The 25,141-nt window shown below is 42.1% G+C and overlaps 1 protein-coding gene across 3 annotated transcripts; it reads left to right on the top strand.

Annotated features, from left to right (window-relative positions):
• Positions 1–11,454: 11,454 nt before the first annotated feature.
• LOC143207869 (very long chain fatty acid elongase AAEL008004) lies at positions 11,455–23,326 on the top strand. 3 transcript variants are annotated; one of them, XM_076421722.1, is made up of 4 exons: positions 11,455–11,869; positions 19,999–20,080; positions 20,245–20,516; positions 21,665–23,326. In XM_076421722.1, exons 2-4 carry the CDS (start codon positions 20,032–20,034, stop codon positions 22,163–22,165), a joined length of 822 nt encoding a protein of 273 aa, XP_076277837.1. In that variant the 5' UTR covers positions 11,455–11,869; positions 19,999–20,031; the 3' UTR covers positions 22,166–23,326. The 3 variants fall into 3 exon arrangements, with proteins under 3 accessions (XP_076277837.1, XP_076277838.1, XP_076277839.1); XM_076421723.1 differs by lacking the exon at positions 11,455–11,869 and adding an exon at positions 11,921–19,872; XM_076421724.1 differs by lacking the exon at positions 11,455–11,869 and adding an exon at positions 11,921–19,883.
• The last annotated feature ends 1,815 nt before the right edge of the window (positions 23,327–25,141 follow it).

Below are 25,141 nucleotides of genomic sequence, written 5' to 3'. Positions count from 1 at the left end.
CTGCGAGCTGACGCTGACAGTCGAGCGAGCCGGGCTAAACTCCGCCTAGGTGGCACCACCTCGTGGACACTGTACCGCAGTGTTCGGATTTTCGAAGGTATGTAGGTGGGGGAGAATTTTTTCTGTGTTCTTAACAGGGCTTCGGAGTCGCTAGACAACATTCTTAACTCCAATTCCTCTTTTTTTTCTTCCGACTCCGACTCTGATTCCGACCCTGACTCGCCAAATTGAAAAAATACGTGCTCAAAATAATTAAGAGTCGTAATAAAACTGAATAAATAGTTGAAATATTGTATTAAAGTCTAAGAATATGGAACAGATAACATTGATACAACGCAACACGACTGTTACTTTCTCACTTTCAGGAAACAGTTAGAAAATACTACTACCATAACTTTAACTGTTTCTCCTCTACATAGTGCCGAGGTATATACATATACAATACGTCTATACTGTAGATCGAATATTAGCAATTTATTTATGTATACATAAATCTATTAATGATTTATAAACAAAAGAGCCAGAGTTGGAGTCGGAGTCGATATATTTTTTCCGACTCTGACTTCGACTCCGGGAGTCGACATGTAGCTTTTTCTTACTCTGGCTCCGGCTCCAGTTATCAGCAATTAGTCCCAAACTCCGACTCCGACTCCGAACCAGGGTTGCCATATTTTGCGGGAACAGGGAACCAGTCCCCTTACCGCTGCGCCCCTCGCCCAGCTGTGCGGCGGAGCCCGTCTTTGCACTCTTCCCACTCTGACGCGTCACCATTAGTGGGAAGAGTGCAAAGACGGGCTCCGCCGCGCAGCTGGGCGAGGGGCGCAACGGTAAGGGGCTGGGTTCCCTGTTCCCGCAAAATATGACAACCCTGCTCCGAACTCCGAAGCTCTGGTTCTTAAGGTGGAGGAAGGTCTACAATTTTTTTGGCGAGTCGTTTGAACCTCCGCTTGGGTCGTACCGGATCGGTTGGGACCCATGCGTAGACTCTATTTGAGATGCGCGAGCGTTTAATTGGTGGGGGTGCGTTTTTTGTATGTGTCGATCTCTTCTTTTTGTTGAGAGTGAGTTTAGATATTTTGGGTTAAAGTGATTCATTTTGGAGACCTGACGGACGCAGACAATTTTTATTCGGCGGAGAAGGTTCGCAGCCCCTTCATAAAAGAAGCGATGAGAATTCATTCTGAATGTTCTGTCCCGTGTAAGAATAGAATGAAACGCCGGGTCACTTGAAAGAACTCTCCGAGCAGTATCGAAGATTGCAAACACTTTTCATCGATCGGCTGGCGATGATAATAACAGAAGGTGGACAGCAGCAGAAGACGGAAAAATTTTCAAAGGCAATAGAGCCACCTTTTATCGGTGAGTATCCAGTACTCGAACGATCGGTCCGACGGACATACATATCTGCATTCGCGCGAATTGGGTTAATAACTACGGCTAGAATTTTTTGTTTTCACTTCCGCACGCCTTCGGGAACAACAACGAGTATTGGCAAATAGGCCAGAGGCCGCAAGGCCCTGTTTCTTCAACGTCTCCGATCCGCAAACTTGTCCCTGGGCGGATTTTCCCGATTTCGCAGGGTGACGAGCGAACAGTGTCTCTTCGCTGAAAAATTACTTGGGAATTCGCCAACTGGGCTCGGAACGTGATGCACCAAAAAATACACTAATGCAGAAAGAAACGGCGCGGTCCACTCTATTGCGTGGGTTTATTAAAATGGTTGCGCGTTTATATCGTGTGTAATGGCAGTATCACACACACATTTCTCTGCATCAGTTTTGAAAAGAATTTTCCGAAGGTCGAAGCAATTGTAATCTCGTGCGGCCGCGTTCGAAGCAATAGAAAAATTATAAAAAAGTTTTACTCTGTTTCGCAGAACACGCGCATGAAATCTCGAGCGTTCATTTGCATTTTGCCTTGCGCAAAAAGACCAAGTGCATACGTTTCGGTTTTTCTGTATGTTTAAAGCGTACACATACTTTTCAGTTTGTTCTCTTAATTGCGAACGGTTCGCGATTCTTTCAAAGTGCCATTGTGCTTCGCGGTATGGACACGTGATATCTTGCGCACTCGTTTGCATGACAGTTCGCGGGAAACCGAGTGCATTTTGCTTTCTGTAAACCGAGTCGAGCTCTCTCTTCTTTTTAATCGTTGACCGTGGACTGGTTGTCCACGGAGAGTTAAATATTCACCCAATCAATTTAGCGTTTATAATTACTTTGGAAAAAGCCATATTCTTCAAAAGAGACTGAAGTGGGCGGATTAGGTAGGTGTTTTGCATCGAGAACAAAGATGAGCACCTATTTACGGTCTCGATATAGCGGAGACAATGGTGTGTGAGCGCGCAAAGTCTTATCGATTAATTTGTCATTGAGCGTTCTAGGGTTTAATGGGCGGTTGTTTCGCATTATACGATTTACCCTTGCCGTTTTCGAAGGCCGGCTATTGTTGAGCTCTCTCTCTCTCTCTCTTGTTTCGAGCGCTATGTAGGACGCGGAGTGAACCGAATCGAGCAGAAAAATTATGCGACAGCATAGTCGGACGGCTCCAGATTCTATCAAGGTCCCGCGTAACGTCAGAACAGCCTCGCAAGTTCTCCTGTTACAAGTTCGCCTAAACGCGTCTCCTCGCCCCAACATCGGGAAACGGGGATCTTTCAATGGCCGATACGGTTTGCGTCAGATTTTTATAGCGCGGCGTCCTTGGAACGTCGAACTTTCTTCTGCTGGCATGCTCCTGAACCCGTTGAACATACGTGTATGCAGCGTGTGGCCTGCAACTGACCTTTTCGCGACGCCAGTGCATTATAATCGACTGTATCATCGAGATGAAAAATGCGTCTTGTTCGTGACACTCGTTTCTGCTGAATCTGTGTTCCTGGGACTATGTCCGGCAATGCTTGCTTGCGATTAACCGGATCCCGATTATACGTGGTCTCGATCAATCGGTCGATCAATTTGGTTCGCTGGTGAAACAGTAAATTCTGCTTTCAAGACTGGCAGAATGTTAACACGATACACATGTCGTGTTGAACTTGATCCGGTCCCCACTTCTCAGCTGACAGATGCATCAAGTTGCATTGCGTCGCGCCGCGAGAGACAGGGTTCCCGGATTTCCAGTTAATCGCGCAATCACGCTAAATTACAGGTCGCCGGTCACATCCGTTTTCGTGGACACGGAGGTTCCTGCACCTGCGCACGCTTGAAAGTTCGCAGTTCGCGGGTCGAGTGTCCTTCGGATCGGCGAAGGCCTCTCGATCTGAAACGTGCCGCTTTTTATTGCGCGTGATTCGTGTCTCGAGCCGACAGGTTCAAATCTCGTTCCTTTGTTGCTATTCTTCTTCCCAGCCACAAATCCGCGAGCGGAAGCTGCGGACGGTCCGCGAAACTGCAACCTCCGCGACGCCTTTGCACTTGCATTTTTCTTGCACATTCATCTTTGAACCCCTGTAACGGCGCGTAAATCTTACAGCGTCCTGTCTGTGCTCATTGTGAAGCGTAAAGTTTTCCCTGAAAAGTTGTTCTGCGATTTTGCAGTACTTTAAACAACAGTATGCTCTACGCTACCTAACAGAATTTGTTCCTCGGTTTCTAACGTTCGTTGGAATCGCGCAACAACATTAAAAGAGCCGCACAACCAGCCTGCTAAAAGTGTTAAACGTCCGTCGAGTGATGTCGGCAAACATCGTAAATTAATAGCGTAGAGCCTTTAGAGGTAGCTAGCTCTATCCTGGTGTTACACTGTAGTGGTTGCTCAATCGAAGACTGTGCGTATTCAAATTGCATTTTTTCATCTCCATTTGCATTTCGTTACACCTGAAGCGACGAGTGCAAGCAAAGATATCAAGTTCACTCCCCCGAAATGAAGATTTACGACTTGAACGCTGCACTAAGGATGCAGTTTTTCGCACGTTGACCGTCGTCCAGTCACAACCTCCCAAAATTCTCACTAAATTGACATGATTTAGTTAATCAGATTCATGACACTTATAGTTAAATGACAGTGTCAGTTTTACACAACCGACGCGTGGCAGTGTTAATCGATCTCTTAATTGATTGACTGTATCGATTCGTGTAGCAGCACAAAAGATCGCAGCGAGTCATGAGCGTCAACTTTTTTTTACAGAGGATAAAGCAGTACGAAAAAAGGTGCGATGTTTACTAATCGAATAAACTGTCGTTTATCAGCATCGACGGTAAAGAGTTAAACAATCGGCCAGTTTTTTGTTGATCGCGGGTCAACCGCTAATTGCGGTTAACCATAGAAAACGAATACGAGTTTTAGAGTCCTTTTTTTCACGCGATGTCCAATCGTGCTCATTTCCTGCAATACTAGAGTCTTCGTGATTATTCAAAAATAACTTTGACAACCTCGAACTCTGCAAATTCATTCAACTCTGCGAAATTAGCAAATCGATTTTGAGGAATTTTTCGGGACGGTAGTCCCCGTGTTAAACCGCCAAACCGGTGACGCTCGATCGACACTTTAGACAGATGGGTGAAGGACGCAGACAATTTCGAAGGGTAATGGATTAGACATGCAAAACCGTGGCGAACATGGAACAGCACTAGGTTCGAGCAATCGGCTTGGAAGCGGTCAGTCGCAGACAATCTTCGGACAACGCGGTTTGCGAAACGTGTAGCAGAGAATTCGCGTGGAATCGCACGGGGTAACTGAATTGCACGCACGTCGCGTCGGAGGATTTCGCGGAAAACCCATAGAATATTTCATCCTCCAGGGAATCCCACTGTCCTCTAATTTATCGGGCAAAATCTTTTCCTTGTCTCCACGATCCTTCTCCAAAATCTTTTCTTCGATCCGAAGGACACTTTCTAGCATCTAGGACTGTTCTCCAGGTTTCACAATCTTTCTCTAGGTTCGAAAATTCTTTGAGATTCTTTTCGAGAATTATAGTTGCGGTTCGTAAAACCTATTCTCAGTGGTTTCGCAACGCTGTCTTCGCTGTAAAATATATTTTCGAGTTCTAGCTGGTCCTACGGAGAAATCGCGGGAACGCAGTCAGTTGTGCGCGTCCGCGACGCGTCTCATCGATTAGACGAATATACGCCGCATTGGACATCGGGACAAAGGGACGCGAGGTATTACCGGTCGTTCGTCCGACGACCGCTGAACTCTGTACGTATCGTTTGTCACGCGACCGTCGACGTGTAATACTGATCAGCCGTAATGCATAGGTACTCGCGACCTGCTAACGACGAAGTTACCTGTTACCTGAAAGAGCGTTCTCTCTCGTCTCGAATCGAACACAAGGAGGTTCGTTGACACCGGACGGCAACACGTGGACTACGGATGTCGGTCCACGGATTAGTGGACTCTTGGCTTCTCACCTGGGATTAATCGCTGCTGCATCGATCATGGTCCGACGGTTGCCCAACTTGAAGAATTCCCGCCTTTTTCCCTTACCTCTTCTTTCACAGCTGCGCGAAGTTTCAACACTACCTTTTGAACATTGCTACAACAGTTTTGACCACGACAAGGAGGCTCCCGCACTATTGTGCGTAGCGGCAACAAGTTCGGAAAGAATTAGGGAACGCCCTCGGCGCACAGTGGTCTAAACGGGCCATTTAGCTGGACATAATTATTCTAGCATTATTTTAAGACTTAAAGCCGTAGTTAAGTAGGTCATTGGATTCGTCTTGACATCAGCTACAACAATATGAAATAAAAAATACTTAGTAGCATTTAAAAAATTAACATGATCATATTTTTTACTTAAAAAAAAATTTTTGTCAAATTTTTTTATTGGAATTTATAGATGACCGAGCATCGATTAACTTTTGTTCGAAACATTTTCTTGCCAGATTATCCGAAATGTTCAAAACATCGTGGTGACAATTGGGCATTTGCACCGAAAAGCTTCCGAACCGAACCTTTTCATTGAGTTTAGCTGGTCAAAATCATTTATAATGTTTAATGATCCCGCAACGTTTTCAAATCACATATAGTATCATTTTGTATTTGTTTAAGTATTTTAAAAACATCATTTCATCTCAAGTGTTTACGTCTGGAAAGCGTGCGCACCCGAAACGGAAGGACCGCTTGGCGCGATAAACAAAATGCTGTAAAAAAAGGTGCAGACTCGTGCAACTTTTTTTTGTTTTGCTGTAAGCCCAAACCTTTGACAATTACAACCGCGCTTAAAAAAATTCTCGGACGCAACCTGATATACAACATAATTACTCATAAAGTGTTACAGTCGTAACAAATCTTATTTACATACTAATCGTGTTGAAATGTAAATAATTACCATAAGATATGCAATAAAAAGATACAAAATTGTTGAAAGTATAGTCCATACTTACTTGCAAAGCTTTTATACTGGAAAGAAATGTGAACAACTTACTTGAAACATATAAAAACTGTCTCATCGAATTTTAGCAGCAAGACACGTACTACGAAAATCTTTAACTTTCGATAAAGTACAGCACTTCATGGGTGCCTGAATGATAAAACAAATATTAGTACATTGTCCCCCCATATATTAAACTATAGCAAGCACCAAAAATTTCACACTTTAGGTAAATTTTTGAAGTCGACTTTTGGCCAGCTAAATCGCTGAAAGTTGGTGTCATTTAGCTGAAAAGTCAACTTTCTCATATCTTTTCTAACAAATTTGTATTGCTTCCTGCATGTTAATCAACCTCGAGAATGAAAAAATTAATGCAGTTTACCAAGAATTGTAATTAGGACGAATACTTAAAAGTCGACATTTAGAGATAGTACTTTTCACTAAGAAAATTGCTTCTCTTCTTCGAGGTGCCTTGATCATACCACTTAATATTTCTCTTCCTTTTGTTTACGATGAACTGCACTCTTTTGTGTTACAAAATTAACATCGACACTAAAAGTTATTGTTCACAATGTGTTAAAAATGAATATACAATGAAATAAAAAAATTGGCCAAATTTTTTACATTTGACAAGGAATATCTGGAGAACCCTGAAAAGGCTTGTTTTATAACAAATTGGATCATTGATTCAGCATTGTTTCCCGTATATAATTATGCAAGAATATTGTCCAACCTCCCCCTACTTTGCAAGTTATAATTGTTCGAAGCTGTCAATGTTACTTCGCGACGAGTTTCGCTTGCGTTCAACAGACTGATCAAATGTCTTCCAGATACGAACGTTTTTGCAATAACATTATACGAGATAAATAAAGTAAAGATATATATGTAAATTAACTTCGATAGTCACTTTCAATTAAAAAAATATAACGAAACGAATTGCAGCGAACCTTGTGCAGCGTTCGAAAACTCTTTGAGATTATTGTTAACATCTGACCCGTACATGTCATCAGATCATCACAGATTATCACAAAAGACAAATTATGGTACGTTTATTTTATTAGCTTACTTTTTTATTTGTGGTAATAATGACTGAATATAGTGTTAGTACTATTTTATTTGCAATATGTATTTAAAATATTCCTTTTGTTTACACAGGAAAGCATTCTTTTATGTGTTAAAGATTAAGACCAACACTAAAAATTATTGTTCACAACAAGTATTTAAATAAAGGTTGAAAATCTATATTTGAACAATTCATTTTTTTAAAAAATATATCAATGAAAAGTTAGTAAAAATTATTGTTTAACAAATGCAAATATATTTAATTACCTCCCGGTAAGAATTACTATTTTTAAAATATTTTTGGTGAAAATTTCATTGCGATATCTCTAATAGTTATACTCTAAAAGATATCTAGAAAAAAAGAAAAGATCTAATAGATATCTCTAAAAGTTATAACAAAATGACACCAACTTCATCGATCCGGACCACTGTGGCGACGTAACGCGTCGTACGAAGAAGATTCTTTTTTCAAACAGAGGAGAAGTAAGCGGGTCTAGGTCGCGCTTACATCGAAACGAATCACACACGATCCCGGAATAATTATAGACAGGAATATTTTCATATATTGGAAAGCGATCCGTCGACGATGATCGCAAGCGTCCGTGCGTCAGACGCGACGCACGCGACCGTGCTTTCCCCCGTGCCCGCCGTGTAAATAACACGTGTATCAGCGTGTATGTGTCCCGACAAAAGCCTGTAATCGTCTCTTCCGATATTTATCGTAGATTATCGCCGGCGTATCAAGGGATCGAGGAATGTGGCTCCCGATCGAGACGAACGTGCGAAACAGGGAACTAATGAACGCTTGTTGGGATATTAATGAATCGCTCAAGGGAAATTGATGGATCGTTGCGTAATCCCGATCTGGGAACTCGGTAATCTTGAATTTCTTTTTCCATATAGTACACACACAATATATGTACAATTGTAACATTATTAAATTTTGTACCTCAATTGCACGAATCACCCTATATCTAATCAATAAAAATAATGAAAGTGCAGTTCCGACATGAACATTTAAATGCACTTAATTGTTTGTGAACTAAAAGACGCGATAAGTGAGCCATCCACTATGAACAGTTACGAAGACGTAACGAACATTTTGCTGTATCTAGTGTGAATATTCGTATGCAAATAACGAGGTGCAAAAATTGTCTTCCAGAAGATGCACGAACACCTGCAGTTTATGCGAGTTGCATTTTATCCGACTGTAACCGGTTTTTTCGGGAGATTCTTCGATTAAAATTGTGGTGGTCATGACACGGTTAGTCTTTTTATCGATAATCTGAAGACACGGAGAAGCAGATCAATATACCGGTCGAGGAAAAATCATGTAAAATTTTTCGATACGAAATAAACATTCTACTTCTAATCTGCTTTTGATCTAATTCTAATACACCTCTCTGACGTATAATGCAAGCCGCCACAGGGAAAAACCGTTAAATGCATATAATGATAGGTTACTAGCTGAATTCTGCAGAATTAATTTCGTTCTAGAATTCTGTCGATTTCATCATAGTTCTCGTTGCGAAAAGCATATTTAATATTAAATTAAATCGAAAGTGAATTCCAAGTATCTTTCCAAGAATCGTGATAAAAAAGATATTTCAGATCCCTGCTGCAAAAATTGGGAGACATTCCAGAGAAGCTGCAACAGTAGTCCTGAATATAAAATCGAGGGTATCCGAAATAATCGTCCTACACTAGTCAGCAGAATTGGCAAAAATTTTAGAAACAAAAGGAACACTGGATAGTTTCCGCTGGATTTTCCTGTTTATCTGGGATAATTTATTTTTGCATATATGAGTAGATAATATGGATCAATTTGATTGTAATGTTGTGACGACGTATTGTATATTTCCTCAAAGACCCGCCCCGTTTCTGGTTCCAAGAAAATCTTGTAATATCAAAGTTCGACGTGGAATTACAGTGGGGATCCAACATGGCGCGAACGAACACGGTCGGTTCAGCATGGTGAAAATGCAAAAGCGCAGCCGATGCAACGGTGGAACGATTATGTTCACGGAAACGCGAACGATCTAGTATACAAGGTGGCGCAGTTCCCATATACACGCGCCAATATCAATTATAATTACATATCCGTTGAAGGACGGTTCCCTCGTTTTGTCATCGTGCATAAGGTTTGTTTGTTCAGTCGCGACTAATCGGCGACGACCAATTATTGTTTTATCGCCGAGAGGATCCTAGTTGTAAACGAGCTGGTGTCGTTAAATCTGATCCTGGAAGTATCGATGATTGTAATGGACACTGCGGATGTGTTCGTGATCGCGTACGTTTCGAAGAATTTTTTGCGAGAGTTTGTTCTATGTGGACACCAATAGTTGCCATATTCTCTTCGCCCCTTAGCAGGATCTACTGGTGTGTAATTGGACGGTCGAACACTCGTCGCAAGTACTGGACGATGAGCAGGTACTTAGTAAATCGTAAGAGTTAAGTGGTAATCGTCAGTCAATATTGTACATCCAAAGAGCGAGGGACGAGTCTGTAATCGGCTATCGTCGAGGATACACGACATTAGTTTTTTATCGCCTCCGGTTAGGTCCCGACTAATGTGTGTGTGTGTGGTAAATCACTTTTCTGCCAGGAATCAGAGTGGAAGAAACTACAATCCTTTTTGAACGTTGCCCCATATCGTTAGAGTACATCCTTCATTGCATCATTTATTAATAGCTGACTGCGAACTTTTGGGCAAGACAACTACTTCTTTTCTGAATAATTGAAAACCGGTGAAAATGATGCAACATCGTTTTTATCATAATTTGTGTCGTAATTGGTCGCTGACTTTCTTCGTGTTCTTTTCTATATTACATATAGGTGTACAAACTCTTCACAGATTTCATTCTGTTATCATCTAAATTAGTATTGTTATTAGTATTTGAACATTACCAATCATTCTGTAAGGTTTTTTTCGATTTCAAAACTTTATTGACAATTTTGGTAAACCATTCCGCTGTATACCACACTCTTTCTTGTACCATTACATTCGATAAAGTTTTACGATCATAGTCCAAAAACAATTGGTCCCGAATCGTTCTGAATTGGAGAGTTATAACTAATTTAAGTAAAAATGAGCATCGAAAGTCGCGACTTTCGTTTTGAAATCGAAAAAAAAACTTACAGAATGATTGGTAACGTTCAAATATTAATAACAATATTAATTTCGACAATAACAGAATGAAATCTGTGAGTGCCCTGTACACCTATGTACCTGAACTCTGTACATCGTACTCAAAGCATTTCATTATCACTAATTTTCAAGAGTTTCGGATAATCTGACGACAAATTGTTTCGAACAAAAGTTGAACAGTACTTAAACATGTACAAAATTCTGTATTTAAAATTTCGAAAAAGTTTTTTTTCTACAAAAAATAAAAATTATTTTGGTTTTTTAAAGGGTAAAATATATTTTTTATTTCATAATGTTATAGCTGGCGCCAAGACGAATTCAACGACCTACTTTTTTATGTCCCTCACCTATAAATAACGCTACAATATTTTATTCCCGTTTTTCAGTCAAATACCCCACTGTGCGACAGTGATGGTGTTTTAGAGTTATTTAAATTGAAATATCTCGTGAACTACCTGTTTATAACGAATGTCCAGCTGCATTGATTGATGTATTAAAAATACCTCATTCCATTAAAAAAAAAAATGAAGGTGACCTTCATATCTCTAAAAAAAATTACATAAAAACAACAATTTTTTTGGTATCGTATGAGCCCCATTTTACCATTCAACTTTGTCCAACACCAAAGATATTCAAGGTGGTCAAGTTTGGTGAAATACCCTGTATATAACTATAGCTAATAACTCTTCTCTAGGGGTGTTCCCTTAGAACTCGAGCGACCAAGGCTCAACCACAGCAAAAACCTGTTATCACGCAGGTAAATCGAATTTCGCCGATCATTTCGAGGAATGACAAATCATTTATAGTGTTCGCGACGTCAGCGGACACCTGGAAGGGATATAGGACTACGTCAGCCGAGCTTCGTGTTGTGGAGGATATAGCTCGTGGCTGGGTTAAGGGAAGTGAGAGAGCAAGAGTAATGAAAGAACAAGAAGAAGAAGAGAGCGAGAGGGAGAAATAGTTAGTGAACGAAAGAGAGAGGGAGAGGAAGAAAGAGGGAACCTTGCCGCTAGCGTCCATCAGTGGTGCGTGTCCAGAGACGGACTCTCGGGCTCTCTGCTATCACTTCGGCAGTAGTTTTCTCGCGGTGAGGATCGCGCAGCGATTAATCCCTTCTCGGATCGAACGGGCGCACGGCACAAGGAGATACGACAGTTGGTAGCCAGACAGTCGAGTCAGTCGACGCTTCCTACCGTTCGATCGATCGATCGATTTTCCCAACCGGTCGCCCAGCGGTTACTTCTCGAAGCAACCCCAAGCTTCGGAAGAACCGTGCGCCACGATCATCGATCAATCGGTGGATCACACCCGTGGATACTATTCTATCGATCGACGAGCCATTTTCTCAGGTGAGTGAACACTGTGAGACTATGTTAGGTTTGGTTCTTTCGTATGAAATTTTAAAACTGAAATTAAAAACAGAATTTGTGTATACGAAAACGGCACCGGAGTGTCGATTTGAAAATATCGATCCTCGAGGATTTCAGTGAGACGTGAAAAATCAGTGTTTTCTGGCTCTAACGTGGTTAAAAAATGGCTTATACGCGTTAGGAGCTCATTCTCGATCTTTTTTTCGACTCCTTCGCGAATCTGATCGTGGATCGGCGAATTGAGAGAAAATAGGTTGTCGTTCACGGTTCCGTGGTCGAGGAATACGCTGCTGGCGAGTCTAACGATTTCAGAGGATAATTTGAGGCATAGATTCGCGTGTAACGATCATTGGTGGGCGTTAGGGAGGTTTAGAGAGCGTTAAGATAGCGATTGTTTCGCGAAGGATTGTTTCGTGCAAAGGAAATTTGGGAATAATATCTATCGAACCAGTGATGCGCTAGACTATGGAAATTTTGCCGATGAAATTAATTAGCATGAAAAATGCGTACAGTAGAAAGTTGGGACAGGCAGCTGTGGATTAAAGAGGGTTGGGAAACAGTGATCTTATCGATTTCATGATCGCTCGGTGAGTTTATTGTTGATTGTCAGAGCAAGTAACATAGGTGTGCCCGCATAGGTTGACCGACCTGTCGCACGTACTCGAGACGTTGCAAAATAACGAGGGATCAAGTGCAGCGCGAAAGGAAATGCGAAACCATTGTGCTGAATATACAAACCGGGGGGTCTAGTAATAAACTCGCAGGTGAAGCGAATGACCGGAATACGAGTTGCTCTTTCCGGCAATTATTCCGCGGGGCAGAGGACAATTTGGAATTCTTGCTTGGAACCTTGCTGCAAAACCACGATTGCTAAAATTTCTAACTATTGCTAAAAATATCTACTTGCTAAAATTTTTGATAGTTTTATGTATTAGTAATTGTTTTGAAAATCTGGACCCGCTCAATTTTTGCATCAATTTAACTGTACCAAATCGTTGAGAGAACAAATATGAAAATAAATTTTAACGTAACTTCCGTTGCTCGAAATCGATGGAGCAAATGTTTATTTCGCATCAAAATCAACCGTTCCGATATTCAACAAATAATATTGAGTTTGAATCAGGGGCTGAATTAATTAGAATTTCCGGAGGGATCGAAGTGACCCAATTTTTGGTTTCAAAGCGCAGTTAAAAACCAATTAAAATGCATTCATCTACATGATTTATGCAACACGACAATCTTCAGTTTATTAGGAAACATTAAACATAATTGGTTAAATTTGTCGAACAGTACAATAAAGAAGCGATGGGAAAATCTTTTCGATGCGTTTTCGCGTGGAGTTATTGTACAACATTCTTGCATTGTATTGTAATCGCGGAAAACCACAATCGTTTAATTATGCATTCGAATCAATTTCCGCATTGGCAAATGTATTTATTGCGTATCGTTTCGGATCGTCGAAAGAGGAAAAATACACGTGATGCAGAAGCTCGATGCACTTTTCGTTGGAAAAGGAGCGATCGTATAGAAGTAGATACAACGAGCCGCGTGCTTTAATTCACTGAAAAAGATAACAATTTGGCTAAAACGACTCTGTAACGATGCCCGGTAAACCGCGCGGCGAGCATGATGCAGTGGATTCGCGGGTCAGTAAATTTATAGGTCCATAAACCCGCCAAAATTTGATGTACGATCTCGTCACGAGGAAATGAGTCGCTCGGGCGGAAATTCTCCGCGCGGTCGCGAATATTGACGCTGCAAAAACGTTAACGTATTCATGACGATTTTTTTCATTGTCGAATTGTTATTGACGACAAACAAGGGCGGGGCGAATTAATTCCATCAATTGCGGTCCGAATTGTACACTAATTTGTAAACAACTGGAATCTCAATAATAACTGGCTACCAACATCTATCAGTTATTGAGAAACATAAACAAACCGTTTACTTCTATTTGAAAGCCGCGTATTCGTGTTGAGGGGAGATTCTTGCATCAGTCGGCGACAATGATGTTTCTCGGGTTGTATAGATACATGCTTAAGCTGCAGGAAGAGATTCTTCTTCATTTGTCTTGATTCATTCATTTATCAACTTTCTAATTTTCAAACTTGATTCCTCGATTGTTTGAAAACCATTTTTCTGCATTTTTCGAGACGAAGACTCTCGAGAACGAGACTCGTTTCGTCGCATCTCTCGAAGCAAACACAACTCGAGAGAGCTCGTGTTTTCGAGATCATGCAAATGGAGGAAAAACTTTGGCGTGTTCCACGATCGTCGAGGTTACCATCGAGGTCGATACTTGACTTACACGAAAGTATCGAAACATACCTATCAATTACATTTGAAACACTGACAGTGTAGAAATATTGCTGCAACGGTGTCTATCCGCTGTTCGCATTATTGCAAGCCGTATGCAAATTTACAAAGAACCAGTTGCACTTGGAGGATTTTTCTACACCATACAGAAATACGCTATTTGTCACAGGAAGCGATAACTGTTATGCTAATGCCAATGTTTTATCGGCTGCACGGACATTGTATCTAAAAGTAATTAGCTCGCATTAACGCTAATTCTACAATAAATACCTCGCAATGGAATCGAAATTCCTTGATATATTGCTTCTGTGCCACTGTGTCAAAATTCGTGAGTGCCGTAAACGCGTGAAATCGGAAATCAAACCAAAATACGTTGCAGGAGAACATTTTCATCGGACACTCTGATCCTAATCGAATAGAAATGAATCCACTTGATCAACCATAAATTGTATTTTCTCACACTCAGTGGTGCGGTAAATGCATAAAATTCCTAACTTCATAAACACCACTGCTGATAATATAGTCCGCTAACTATTTATCCGAACAGTAAAATCGCCATAATCGTCCGTCAGTGTCGTAACACGACGTAATTTCGCGCAAAAATTTGCAGTGGCTGAGTAAACGGATAGTTCACGCTCGCATGGGCGCCGCGATGCATTGAAACGCGAACGAAACTGAAAAGTGTTCAAACACAAGTAGACACGATTCATTGAGAAATAAACAAACATAATTCTCGTTCGATACTTGAATCGTGCTCGGGTCGCGCGTCACGGACACGAAGAAAACGTAGAATTGTAAACTGGTCGCCGTGAGTAGGTGCATTCTTACTCTCATTCGATCCAACCGCTATACAAAGTTCGACGACTGTGTGCAAACACAGTGTCGCAATCGACAGCTATGCGAGTGTCGTCCTATCAATGAAAACCTGCAACCTGCTTTCGTCTTCCTTTTCTGAAGGAGGCATCCACTAGTCGACGGCGTTCATCGAAACGATGCCGCTGCGAAATCGCTAACGTTGCATTGATATTTCAGCCGTTACTACCTATGTCTAACCGTTTATTAACTTGCTAGAAGTGGAACAAATTAAATATTTGTGTTCGCCATTCGGAGAAACACGAAAGAATTCCTTTGAATGCGTCGGCAACCTTTAGAGGCATCGTTAACCTTTAGTTGCATCGCGATTGCAATTTTCAATGCAGTTTGCGCGTCTAACATGACAGACGAGAAAATTGTAGCAAATTGACTTGGAAATTGTCTGGGAAAGAGTGATGGAGATTGCTGAAATTGTGAGTCTGTTGCTGGTCGAGGAATTCATTATTTTTCATGTTCGAGTCGTTGATTGCTGAACGAGTGTCAATTTTTCACATTTTCTACAGGAACAATTTTTCTCCTAAAATGCCTAAAAATCTGCAGTCTACTAATTTTGTCGCTACGGATCGGTGATAAAAGTGTGGAGCTAGAGTTGGAGGCTTGAGTTGTTTACACAGGAATTGCGAGAATCGAAGTTAGTAGCCGATTTCGATCGTTGGCCGGGAGAAAATTACGGCCACGTGTTGCGCAAGTGCCGTGTTCCTTTTTGATACAGAAAAAGCAGCCGACCTTGATAAGAGGCGTCCGCGGACTCTTACTTTCCGAGAGAGCGAGAGCGAGTACGAGCGCACCGAGCGCTCCGGTCGGATCGAATAGATCGCGCATCGATCTTCTCTAGACACGTGGAATTTTCATGGGTGGTGGTCAACCAGCCGTTGTGCAATAGATTGCGGAGCATCCGCTTCATGCTATCTTCAAACTATTCTAAGCAACTTTCCCTTTTGGTTGATTTTTTATTCAACTTTGAATTGAAAGTGCAGTAACAAAATGTGTTCGAAAGGAGCAGGTGCCAGTTTCGATAATTTCTCAGGATACAAGAACGTCTTTGAAGAAACGCGTTTAATTTGAATTGGATCGATTAATTAAAATTCAGCGAGTCTCCCCAAATTTGGCAAGCCAATTATTTCGAGTAAAGGGTCTCGGTAGTAGTTCCAAGGATGGCGATGACAACCGCGACAGTTGCGGAGGCCCGTTTTTCGCACGGTGCGCGATGGTTGCAGTAACCAGCCGAAAGCGTGGACCTTGATGAAATTTGGTCTGGGGAGTAAACTGGAACACCGAGTGGAATATTTGCTTCATTCCGCTGATGCAATCGTTAGCCGCTGCTGCTTCGGAATCTCACCGCTCGAATCGGCTTCTGCTTCTCATGGTCATGGCGCCTGGCCGCCCTTCATCCTTCATCCATAAAACGGCAAGAAAGTAAAGGGGATCCATACACGCGGCACCTTATCGCGTGCGCGTGCGCGCAAGACAGCCCGGCTTTTGCCTTTTATGTTAGTTGTTCCACCACTATTTGCAACGAGATATCTAGCACTTTTACGGGGGTTAGGCGACCGGCGAGTTTGCAAACTCCTCCTGCAGCCAGTTAGGTTACTTCTGGACAATCACCTTGCTCGGGTCGTTGTTTCGTCCGAATCTGGAGTTTCTGTGGCAGAGGTTGCTTTCGTCACGAATCTGAGAGATTTCTCTCGAATCTGTATTTTTATTTTGTACAGTTTGATCGCGCATCGGAAAGGGTTCAGAAGTCATCACCTCCTGTAGCACCGTAGTCTCAACTTGTTTCGAAGTCAGCGAACCGTATTGGAAAACTTTTCCTCGCAAGAGTTCATCCTTCATCGCGATAATTAGCCGTCGGTCAATGAGTCGCGTAAAACTAACACTGACGCAGCGAATTCCCTCGAGCGATGATTTAATTTAGAAAGCTAATAGGTCGATTAGCGTAATCCGACGCCTCCCAGCAACATCTGGGATCGTCTGGAAATGTCAATAAATGATTTTCTACGTATGAAAGAAGCGAGTACACTGTGATTGTCGCGTTCTTGCGACTACTTTCTGTTTTCCTCTTGAATTATACAGCGCAATAAAACCGGCATTGATAATAATAGTGTTTCCCACATGTTGATTAATTCAACTCGCACGTGAGACCGGATATAGGTGCAGTTGCCGTTAACGGGTACTTAAAATAGTTCTTTTTTTCAACGCGGCAAACTGGTATCTCACACTTCCTATTTATTTCTCTTATGATTGCTTACGCGCGTCGGGGATACACGCGTCTACGACTGCTTCGAAGGCTGCGGTTCCAGTGGTCCTTGATTTTTACTGGTTTTCTGACTCATGCTTTTACCGAATAAAAATCATCCGAACGTCGTTGAGTGCCGTCATTGAGTTTCGAAATCGTTCGGCCGAAAGGTTAATGTCTCGCGCACCGACGAAATTAACATTGACGAAACGCAGCATCCTTGGGAACGAATCAATCTTCATCTAAAACACACGCTTACTTACGTTCGTACACGACCAGTCATCATACATTTATTTCTGCTCCCAAATGGTTAGAAACGAATTGGTTGCTGGCGTCACATTACTACAAATTCGCTTCGAACAAATTCAAAATTGCTGCGAACTTGTCAAATTCCACTCTAAAAGGATTACATTGATTATGTGAGATGCTTTCCTAGATAACACAAGCTGTTCACATGAATTGCAACGTTTCTTCTGTACAATTCCCAGTAAAAAAAACACAGTCGAGGATTCCCCTACAAGCAACGTTGCGCAATCGCGAGTTACAAAATTGTCGCGTCAATAACTAACATCGAACGATTTTGATTATGCCTCGATCCTGCGTCATGCTTCCTCGCCGATTCGTCCAGCGAAACTCGCGTTTAGTGGACTCTATCGTGCAACCGGTTTGCCGCGCTTTCTTCCTACGATCCTTGCTCAAGGATCTACGTAGAGGATTTTTCACCGGCCATTAACGGGGGGAGTAATCTTACCTGCCTTGAACCCTACCGGAACTATCTGCAGCGAAACTTTTATGCACTAAAAGTGCATTCTTCCCATGAACCGGATTATTGTTGTATCACTAATACGGTCCGCCTGCGGATAACAAGGGAATCAAACAACTTCTACACATCTGGCATACTTGGTCGATAGCGTTAACGGCGAAATGACTAATTTTAGTCACGCGGCCGGATATGTGCCAATGGGTTTAGTGTGGTAATTTATAAAATTGATATAAATTGGATTTCGCATTCGCATACCTGCATCCTGAACTCACACGCGGATCCTGAGATAAATAAGAGTGCAAACCGGCTCCCGATGACGTCAATTGGGCCCCATCGACGTCAGCGATCTACCTACGGGGAATCCTTTAAAATTTCTCACGGGAATACCCCAGAGTAAACAAAATCGACACCTCATTTCGAAGCTGCTCTTTATCTAGTGGAAAAAAAGGGCGACTCCGAAGGTGGTCGCAGTTAACGATCAAGTTCACCTTGAAGCGCGGTTGGTGCCCGCTGAAAAGGTTTCTGTCCTCTGTGAATTGTGCAAGTCATGCATCCGGAGCTGCAGCCCTTTTTCTTATTCCTGTATTGTCTGTACCTTCGTCCTCCCACCATTCGTTTGCTGACGACGCAGAATCCTTGTCCATTGAATGCAACACTATCTTTTCATTTTGTGAATACATATAGTCATTGTGGTGCACTTAACTTTTGTTATTACTACAAAATATAGATGCTCATCAACTATGAGAAACAGCAGGTTGGCGATGGTGTAACAATACTTGCAATATTTAAGAATTATTAATTGAAAAATTGAATGTGTACAATGTTATACGAAACGCATGACCTATCCAGATGTCTGCACGTCAATGAAACATTACTGCTTGGTATCGTCGTTCCAATTCGTCTCTGTATTCTTCCTTTTCCGTTGATGCTGAATCCTTCCTTCGTCTTCTCTAGAGATCAAGATCCTGTACATTGTGTTGACTGGCAATCATCTTGCAAGTCATTTATCCCCGTTTCTCAGTCCAGTCGATCATGACAGCGATTTTAGTGATAATCATGTCGACGTTGTCGCATTCTCCTGCCAATTAGCTCAACCAATCCGTCGTTCTCCGCGATATACGACAATTCCGGCTCGACTGATTGCCGCGGCTCGTGTAATTGCTCGGGGTGCAATTAGAAAGAGGCGATAATTATTCGGCATAGCCCAAGGCCACGGTCCGAAGATCGTTTTAGCCAGTCTTTTGTTCACTGTCTTCTCTGTTTCCATCAATGGCTGCTTCTTTTCTTCCATTAAAGTCAAATCCGAGGGATGATTCTTCGGAGCGGCATGACGTCAAAGTCGAAAAAGAGCCATGTCAGCTTCATTTTTCAATTGGCGGACAGAGAATTTTTATTACTTTTATATGTATATATTTTTTGGTGGCAAATCAATTCAATTTTAACTCTATTTGACTCTCGCGGAGTAGTATAAGTTGCAAAAGAGACCGATCGCATCAAGAAAGAGTTATGTAGTTCGTTGACAAATTTCGAATGTCCCGCTGACAGGAAGATTGCGCCGACAGTTGGTGGCGATCTGTCAACGAAGAAGGTGTGGAGAATCGTTTGGAGTGAACGCCTAGCGCCTGTCCGTTGTCTATCCCCTTCTGGCATAGCAATTCATGGGAAGAGGATGAACGGTGTCGTCCGGTAGTCCTCAGGGACGACCGGACAGGGGATATAGGATTACCGGCGAAGCAATTACGCGGAATTCTGCAGAATCTCCACACGGCTGGCTCTCGCATTATCGCGTTTACAGTAAGCCCCCTGTGAGCTATTGCCTGTTGTCGCCGACGCAAAGATAACCGGACCGGACCGAACGATTCGAAACGGTTCTGTATCTCTATGCATCTCGCTGCATCTCTGTCATTTCTTTTGTTGCAGACAAAAGACCGTGTTCGGGAAGCGACGAGGACAATGTCGGGCATCATCGAGGTGTACAAAGACTACATGTACAACAAAAATGGTAACGTACAGTCGTTTTCCTGTTTTGTTCACTTACCGACGTTTATCTATCTACATTGCTTAAATAAGGAAAAGTAAACTTTTCTAGTTTGCGTAACGATCCCTGGTTTAGTCGAATGAATATTTTTCTGCGATCGATGCTAATGAATGGAAAATTGTTTCTAGATCCCAGGACCTCAGATTGGTTCCTGGTGTTGAACCCAGGACCATTGTTCATGATCCTGGTCACCTATGTATACTTTTGCACGTCTGCTGGACCGAGGTACATGAGGGACAAGAAGCCATACGACCTGAGGACCGTGATGATCCTGTACAACATCGTGCAAGTGGTGTTCAGCGTCTATCTATTCTACGAGGGTATGGTGAGCGGCTGGTTGACCGACTACAGTTACTCTTGTCAGCCGGTCGATTACTCTAACAACCCACAAGCGCTTAGGGTACGTTCACTATACTATCATGAAATCATAAATGGTTTTCAATCAAATTTTTATTCAAGAATAAAGCGATCCAATACATTGAATTATTTGAAGAAAAAAAATGAAAATTTACAATTTGAAATGAATTGTTCGCGCGATCTTCGTGGAATCCAGACCTCGACTGATAACCTCCGGATAAGACAAAGTCATTGATCGCAATAATTAGAATAAATCAAGCTATGTGACGATTATTATCAAACCGGTTTCAATCAAAAAGTATAGACAGGTATTTTCAGGTGAAAGCTCAATCGAACGGTGAACAGCGGTGTTTCCCACGGTTGCGAAAATTTATTCGGTCATTTCATATTCCTATAAACGGCCAATTAATTGCGAAATTTGGCTCCGGGGCGGCGCGAACGGGAGAAATACATCAACCATTCGTAGTAACCGCAACAAAATAGCGTGCAAAAGTTGAACGGATCCAAGGACTGTAACTTCGAGAATTCAATCTTTTCCCCCCTTCACTTTAACACGTAAACGTCCCCGGTCATCCGATCTTGTTATTTTCACAGCTTTTGAAAAGAATAATGAAAGATTACGTTGTTGAGGTGCGTATCTCCAATTTTTAACTGTGAAGTTAACATCGCTTTATTCTAAAGAAAATCTACATTAATGGAAACGAACAATCTCTGCGTTGATGTTGCATGTTACCTCGTGAATCCGGTTGCTCCGTAGAAAAATTGTGCGTTTCGCATAAACATCGACATAATCGCATGTTACCACCTACGTCTTGTATTCGGATAATCCATGGATCTTAGTCGAGGCGGAAGAGAGCGGGCAGCTGGCAGACTGTCCTTCCCCTGGCGATTATAGCGTGACTAATATCTGCCCTAACCTTGTTTACGTGAACGCTCGTGTATCGTAGAGTCGTAGAGAATCGAATACACTTGAAAGTATCGGGATCTTTCGCTTTTATGGTTTCCTCAGTGACACGGAAAATATTGCGAATTTCTCTGTAAGAATAGATAGATGCTTCAAATGACGAGACTAGATTGAAAACTCTGCATTCCTAAGAAAAGAAGTTCAATCGATAAAATGGAGTCTATAGGAGCTGAGTTATTGACTGAACTTTCTTCTAAACAACAACACTGAATCCCGTAATCTTGCAGATGGCGCGAGCGGTGCACTTGTACTACATGTGCAAGCTAGTGGAGCTCCTGGACACGGTGTTCTTCGTTCTGCGCAAGAAGAACCGTCAGATCAGCGGTCTCCATCTCTACCATCACGCGTTGATGCCGATCTGCGCCTGGATAGGTATCAGATGGCTGCCAAACGGTCACGGTACTCTTCTAGGCGTGATCAACACCCTCGTCCACGTGGTGATGTACACCTACTACCTGCTAGCAGCGATGGGTCCGCATATGAACAAATACCTCTGGTGGAAGAAGCATCTGACGACGATGCAGCTGGTCCAGTTCATCATCGTGTTCCTGCACTCGTTCCAGGTGATGTTCAACGGGTGCAACTACCCGAAGACGATCGCGTTCCTGCTGACCTTGAACTCGGTGCTCTTCTTTTACATGTTCGGCTCGTTCTACATCGAGAACTACCTGAAGTCGAAAGGAAGATCAGCACCGAGCAACGAACAGTTAAAGAGCAAACCGGAGTAGAATGATCGATACACGTTCGGACGCGCGCAAACTACTCGCATAGTGTCTCCGTAGTTTCCACGCCTCGCCGGTGCCCATCGTGTTCGTCGCGTAGGACAGACTCTACGAGAAACAAACCGATTCGAGAGACAAAAATCGATCTCGATCATGCCATAGCTACTTGGAGACGAAAGTCCGTCGGCGTGGAATCGTCTACTTCAAGAGAGTGAACCGCCTGATCCTCGTTACCTGCTTGTAAATTAATAATCGCCTCGATCTTGCTTCTACTCTCGCGAGATGGTCGCCGTGAATTTCTATTCGCGCGGGCAACATTCCACGGGAAGCGTACGACGCGACGAGCCGTCAGGAACTCACCTTCTGCGAGTTTGTCACAGAAATGATTTTCTCAGCCGGACTGCGAATTTCGCGTTCAGATCCGTAATCTAGTTTCTCCTCTTTGCAGACGATCGAACTTTTCATTAGACAAATCTGAGGAAGCGGAGGCAGTTATTGGTTCTTAGGAATATGGAACTAATTTTGATTAAATAGGGGAACCTTTACTGAAAAATAGGGGAATGATTCCGTCCGCTTTAGGGTTAGCAAAAGGTAGCAATAATTTTGATCGAATAATTAGGTTGAATAAGCTTAAAATTGGAGCGGGTTTGCAACACGATGTCAATTATAAATGATTGCTTCAGGTTTAATTGAACCGATTAGAGACAATTAGGAATTTCGAATTTCCCGGCTCGTCGCAAGTAGTCGATTTCGGATGGTAAAGAACGATCCAGCCGAGTCGATAAAGAGGAAATTGATCATTGAAGAAGAGTGATCTACGATCGCTCTGTTGCCGATCTACGGATCGGTCGGTAAAACAGATTGATCATCGAGTTCGTCATGTTTTCTTAGACTTCCATTTTTTTTATCTACTTTCTGTTTTCATCGAAGTAAGCGACAATATACTTTTTTTTGTATGATATTTTATACGCTGAACGAGTGTGTACTGGGTGTCCATGAACGAATGCAATCTTTTTACTGTTTTAATCGAGGACGCCCTGTATGCACGGTTGGTCAAAGAATCGAACTTTATTGTCATTCGCATCGTTCACTATTTGTAAGTAATCCGCGACTGTGCTAATATATACGGATGTGTTTTGCAATAAAGGAACCATGTTTTTACTTAAACGATGTTCGCAGGGCTGTTTTTGTGTTCGATCAAGTTTGTTCCTGTTTGTGTGACTAGCGTTTGAGTTGCATGCTTGGTTCGGAGATGCTAACTTGATGTGATAATTGTAAATTTTCTTGTGAATACCGATCAGATCGTATATGTTTGTTAAAGAAGAAACTTGAGAGGTTCAGTAAGTCGTTAATGAGAGGATCCTGCGTAGGGTCGTCGCAATAAAAATCAGACTTTTAGTTATCGATGATCTATGTTAAGTGTCAAACGTCGGAGTCGGGTTGATTAATTTGTAAATATTCAAACTGAGCGCGAGAATTTCATTTAAAATTCCACTATAGAATTTGATCAAAAATCAAAATGCAAATAATCTTTCTGGAATGAAAAAGCATCGGCTCAAAATTGTAATCACTTTTTATTCACAAATTCTTTCTCCGTAAATTTTGAAAATTCTTTGGAAGAATCGACGACCATGCTTTACGGAGCACGAGGCAACGTCGCTATCAACGAATGCAGGCGAGTTTTCGGATAGTCACCGATCGACGTTCCGTGGTCGTTTAGGGTCACGACCAAGGGACCCAGGGGACCTCTCCATCCGCTTCATGCTAAAACTGCCGCTCGACGGTATTGACATTACCGTCTATGGAAATTACTCGCGGTGCATGACACGCATATTAGCGGGGATCAATTGAACGGTACGAGATGTCACTTCGGACCCATTCACGTACGACCGGCGACCGGGAAAGCTGTGCTACGACAAAACACAAGCAAACATTGCCAATTACCGTACACCGTTCATACATACCGGGCTACGCGTCCAAACCTCGTCAAAGTATCCTTATTCCATGTCGTTCTCATTTTTAACCGACTTCGAAAAAGGAGGAGGTTACTCAATTCGATCTGTATGTGCCTTTCTTTCGCTTTTTTTTCTATGTATGTTCACCGATTACGCCGAGATGGATGGACCAATCGGAACGAAACCTTTTGCATATTGTAGAGTATGTCCCCGAGATGGTCCCGTGAACAAATTTTGCATTTTTTTATTCCTTCGATTTTATTTGCGAAAAATGAATTATTTCATGCATCTTCACCGATTACTCCGAGATGGATGGACCAATCAGGAGTATCAGGACGACGAAACCTTCTGCATTTTGTAGGGTATGTCTCTCGATTGGTCCATTGAAAACAAATTTTGCATTTTCTCATTCTTTGCGGTTTTTATTACAAATACCCAATGAGACCGAAAAACCATCCAACGGTGTTCTACAAATTCTGCTCGGTCCACTAAAAAGTGTGAAATAAAAAAATTAAACCGACTTCGAAAACACGCACTAAAAGGTATGAAATAATTTCCATTTAATTTATGTGAATACACACGAACTTAAATACAATACAATCTTTTTGGAGGCGGCGGAAAAATTGAAAATTTTCCGAATGACAGATGTTGCTGATTATGATTTCATTGGAATATGGTGGACTTGGAAATCGGTAGGTGTGGGAAGAGAAGATACATTAATATGTGGAAAGATTGTAATGTATTTAAGTTCGTTGTGTATTTACATCAATTAAATGGAAATTATTTCATACTTTTCAGTGCATTTTTTTAGTGCGTTTTTTCGAAGTCGGTTTAATTTTTTTCGCTCGACGCTGGCACAACAATATTTACATTGTCGTCGCAAATATTTTTGTTGGATTCAATGGAGACCTTCTGAAAGGTCTATGGTCTTCAAGACTCGACTGATAGATCCAACTTGATCTAGCTAAACGATTGCAAGTATTGACTTATGAACCAAGTGTTACTAGCATAGCTAATCCCCCAGAAT

Source organism: Lasioglossum baleicum, chromosome 4, assembly GCF_051020765.1.
Source record: "Lasioglossum baleicum chromosome 4, iyLasBale1, whole genome shotgun sequence".
NCBI lineage: Eukaryota > Metazoa > Arthropoda > Insecta > Hymenoptera > Halictidae > Lasioglossum > Lasioglossum baleicum.
The sequence above is the reverse complement of the archived record's forward strand: the minus strand, read 5'-3'. Positions and strand labels throughout refer to the sequence as shown.

What these genes read in the sequence shown, in the direction of transcription:
- LOC143207869 (XM_076421722.1), top strand. Translation starts at nt 20,032, where the DNA reads ATGTCGGGCATCATCGAGGTGTACAAAGACTACATGTACAACAAAAAT. An exon ending in CTACATGTACAACAAAAATG is followed by an intron (nt 20,081 to 20,244) that starts GTAACGTACAGT and finishes AATTGTTTCTAG; the next exon opens with ATCCCAGGACCTCAGATTGG. An exon ending in ACAACCCACAAGCGCTTAGG is followed by an intron (nt 20,517 to 21,664) that starts GTACGTTCACTA and finishes GTAATCTTGCAG; the next exon opens with ATGGCGCGAGCGGTGCACTT.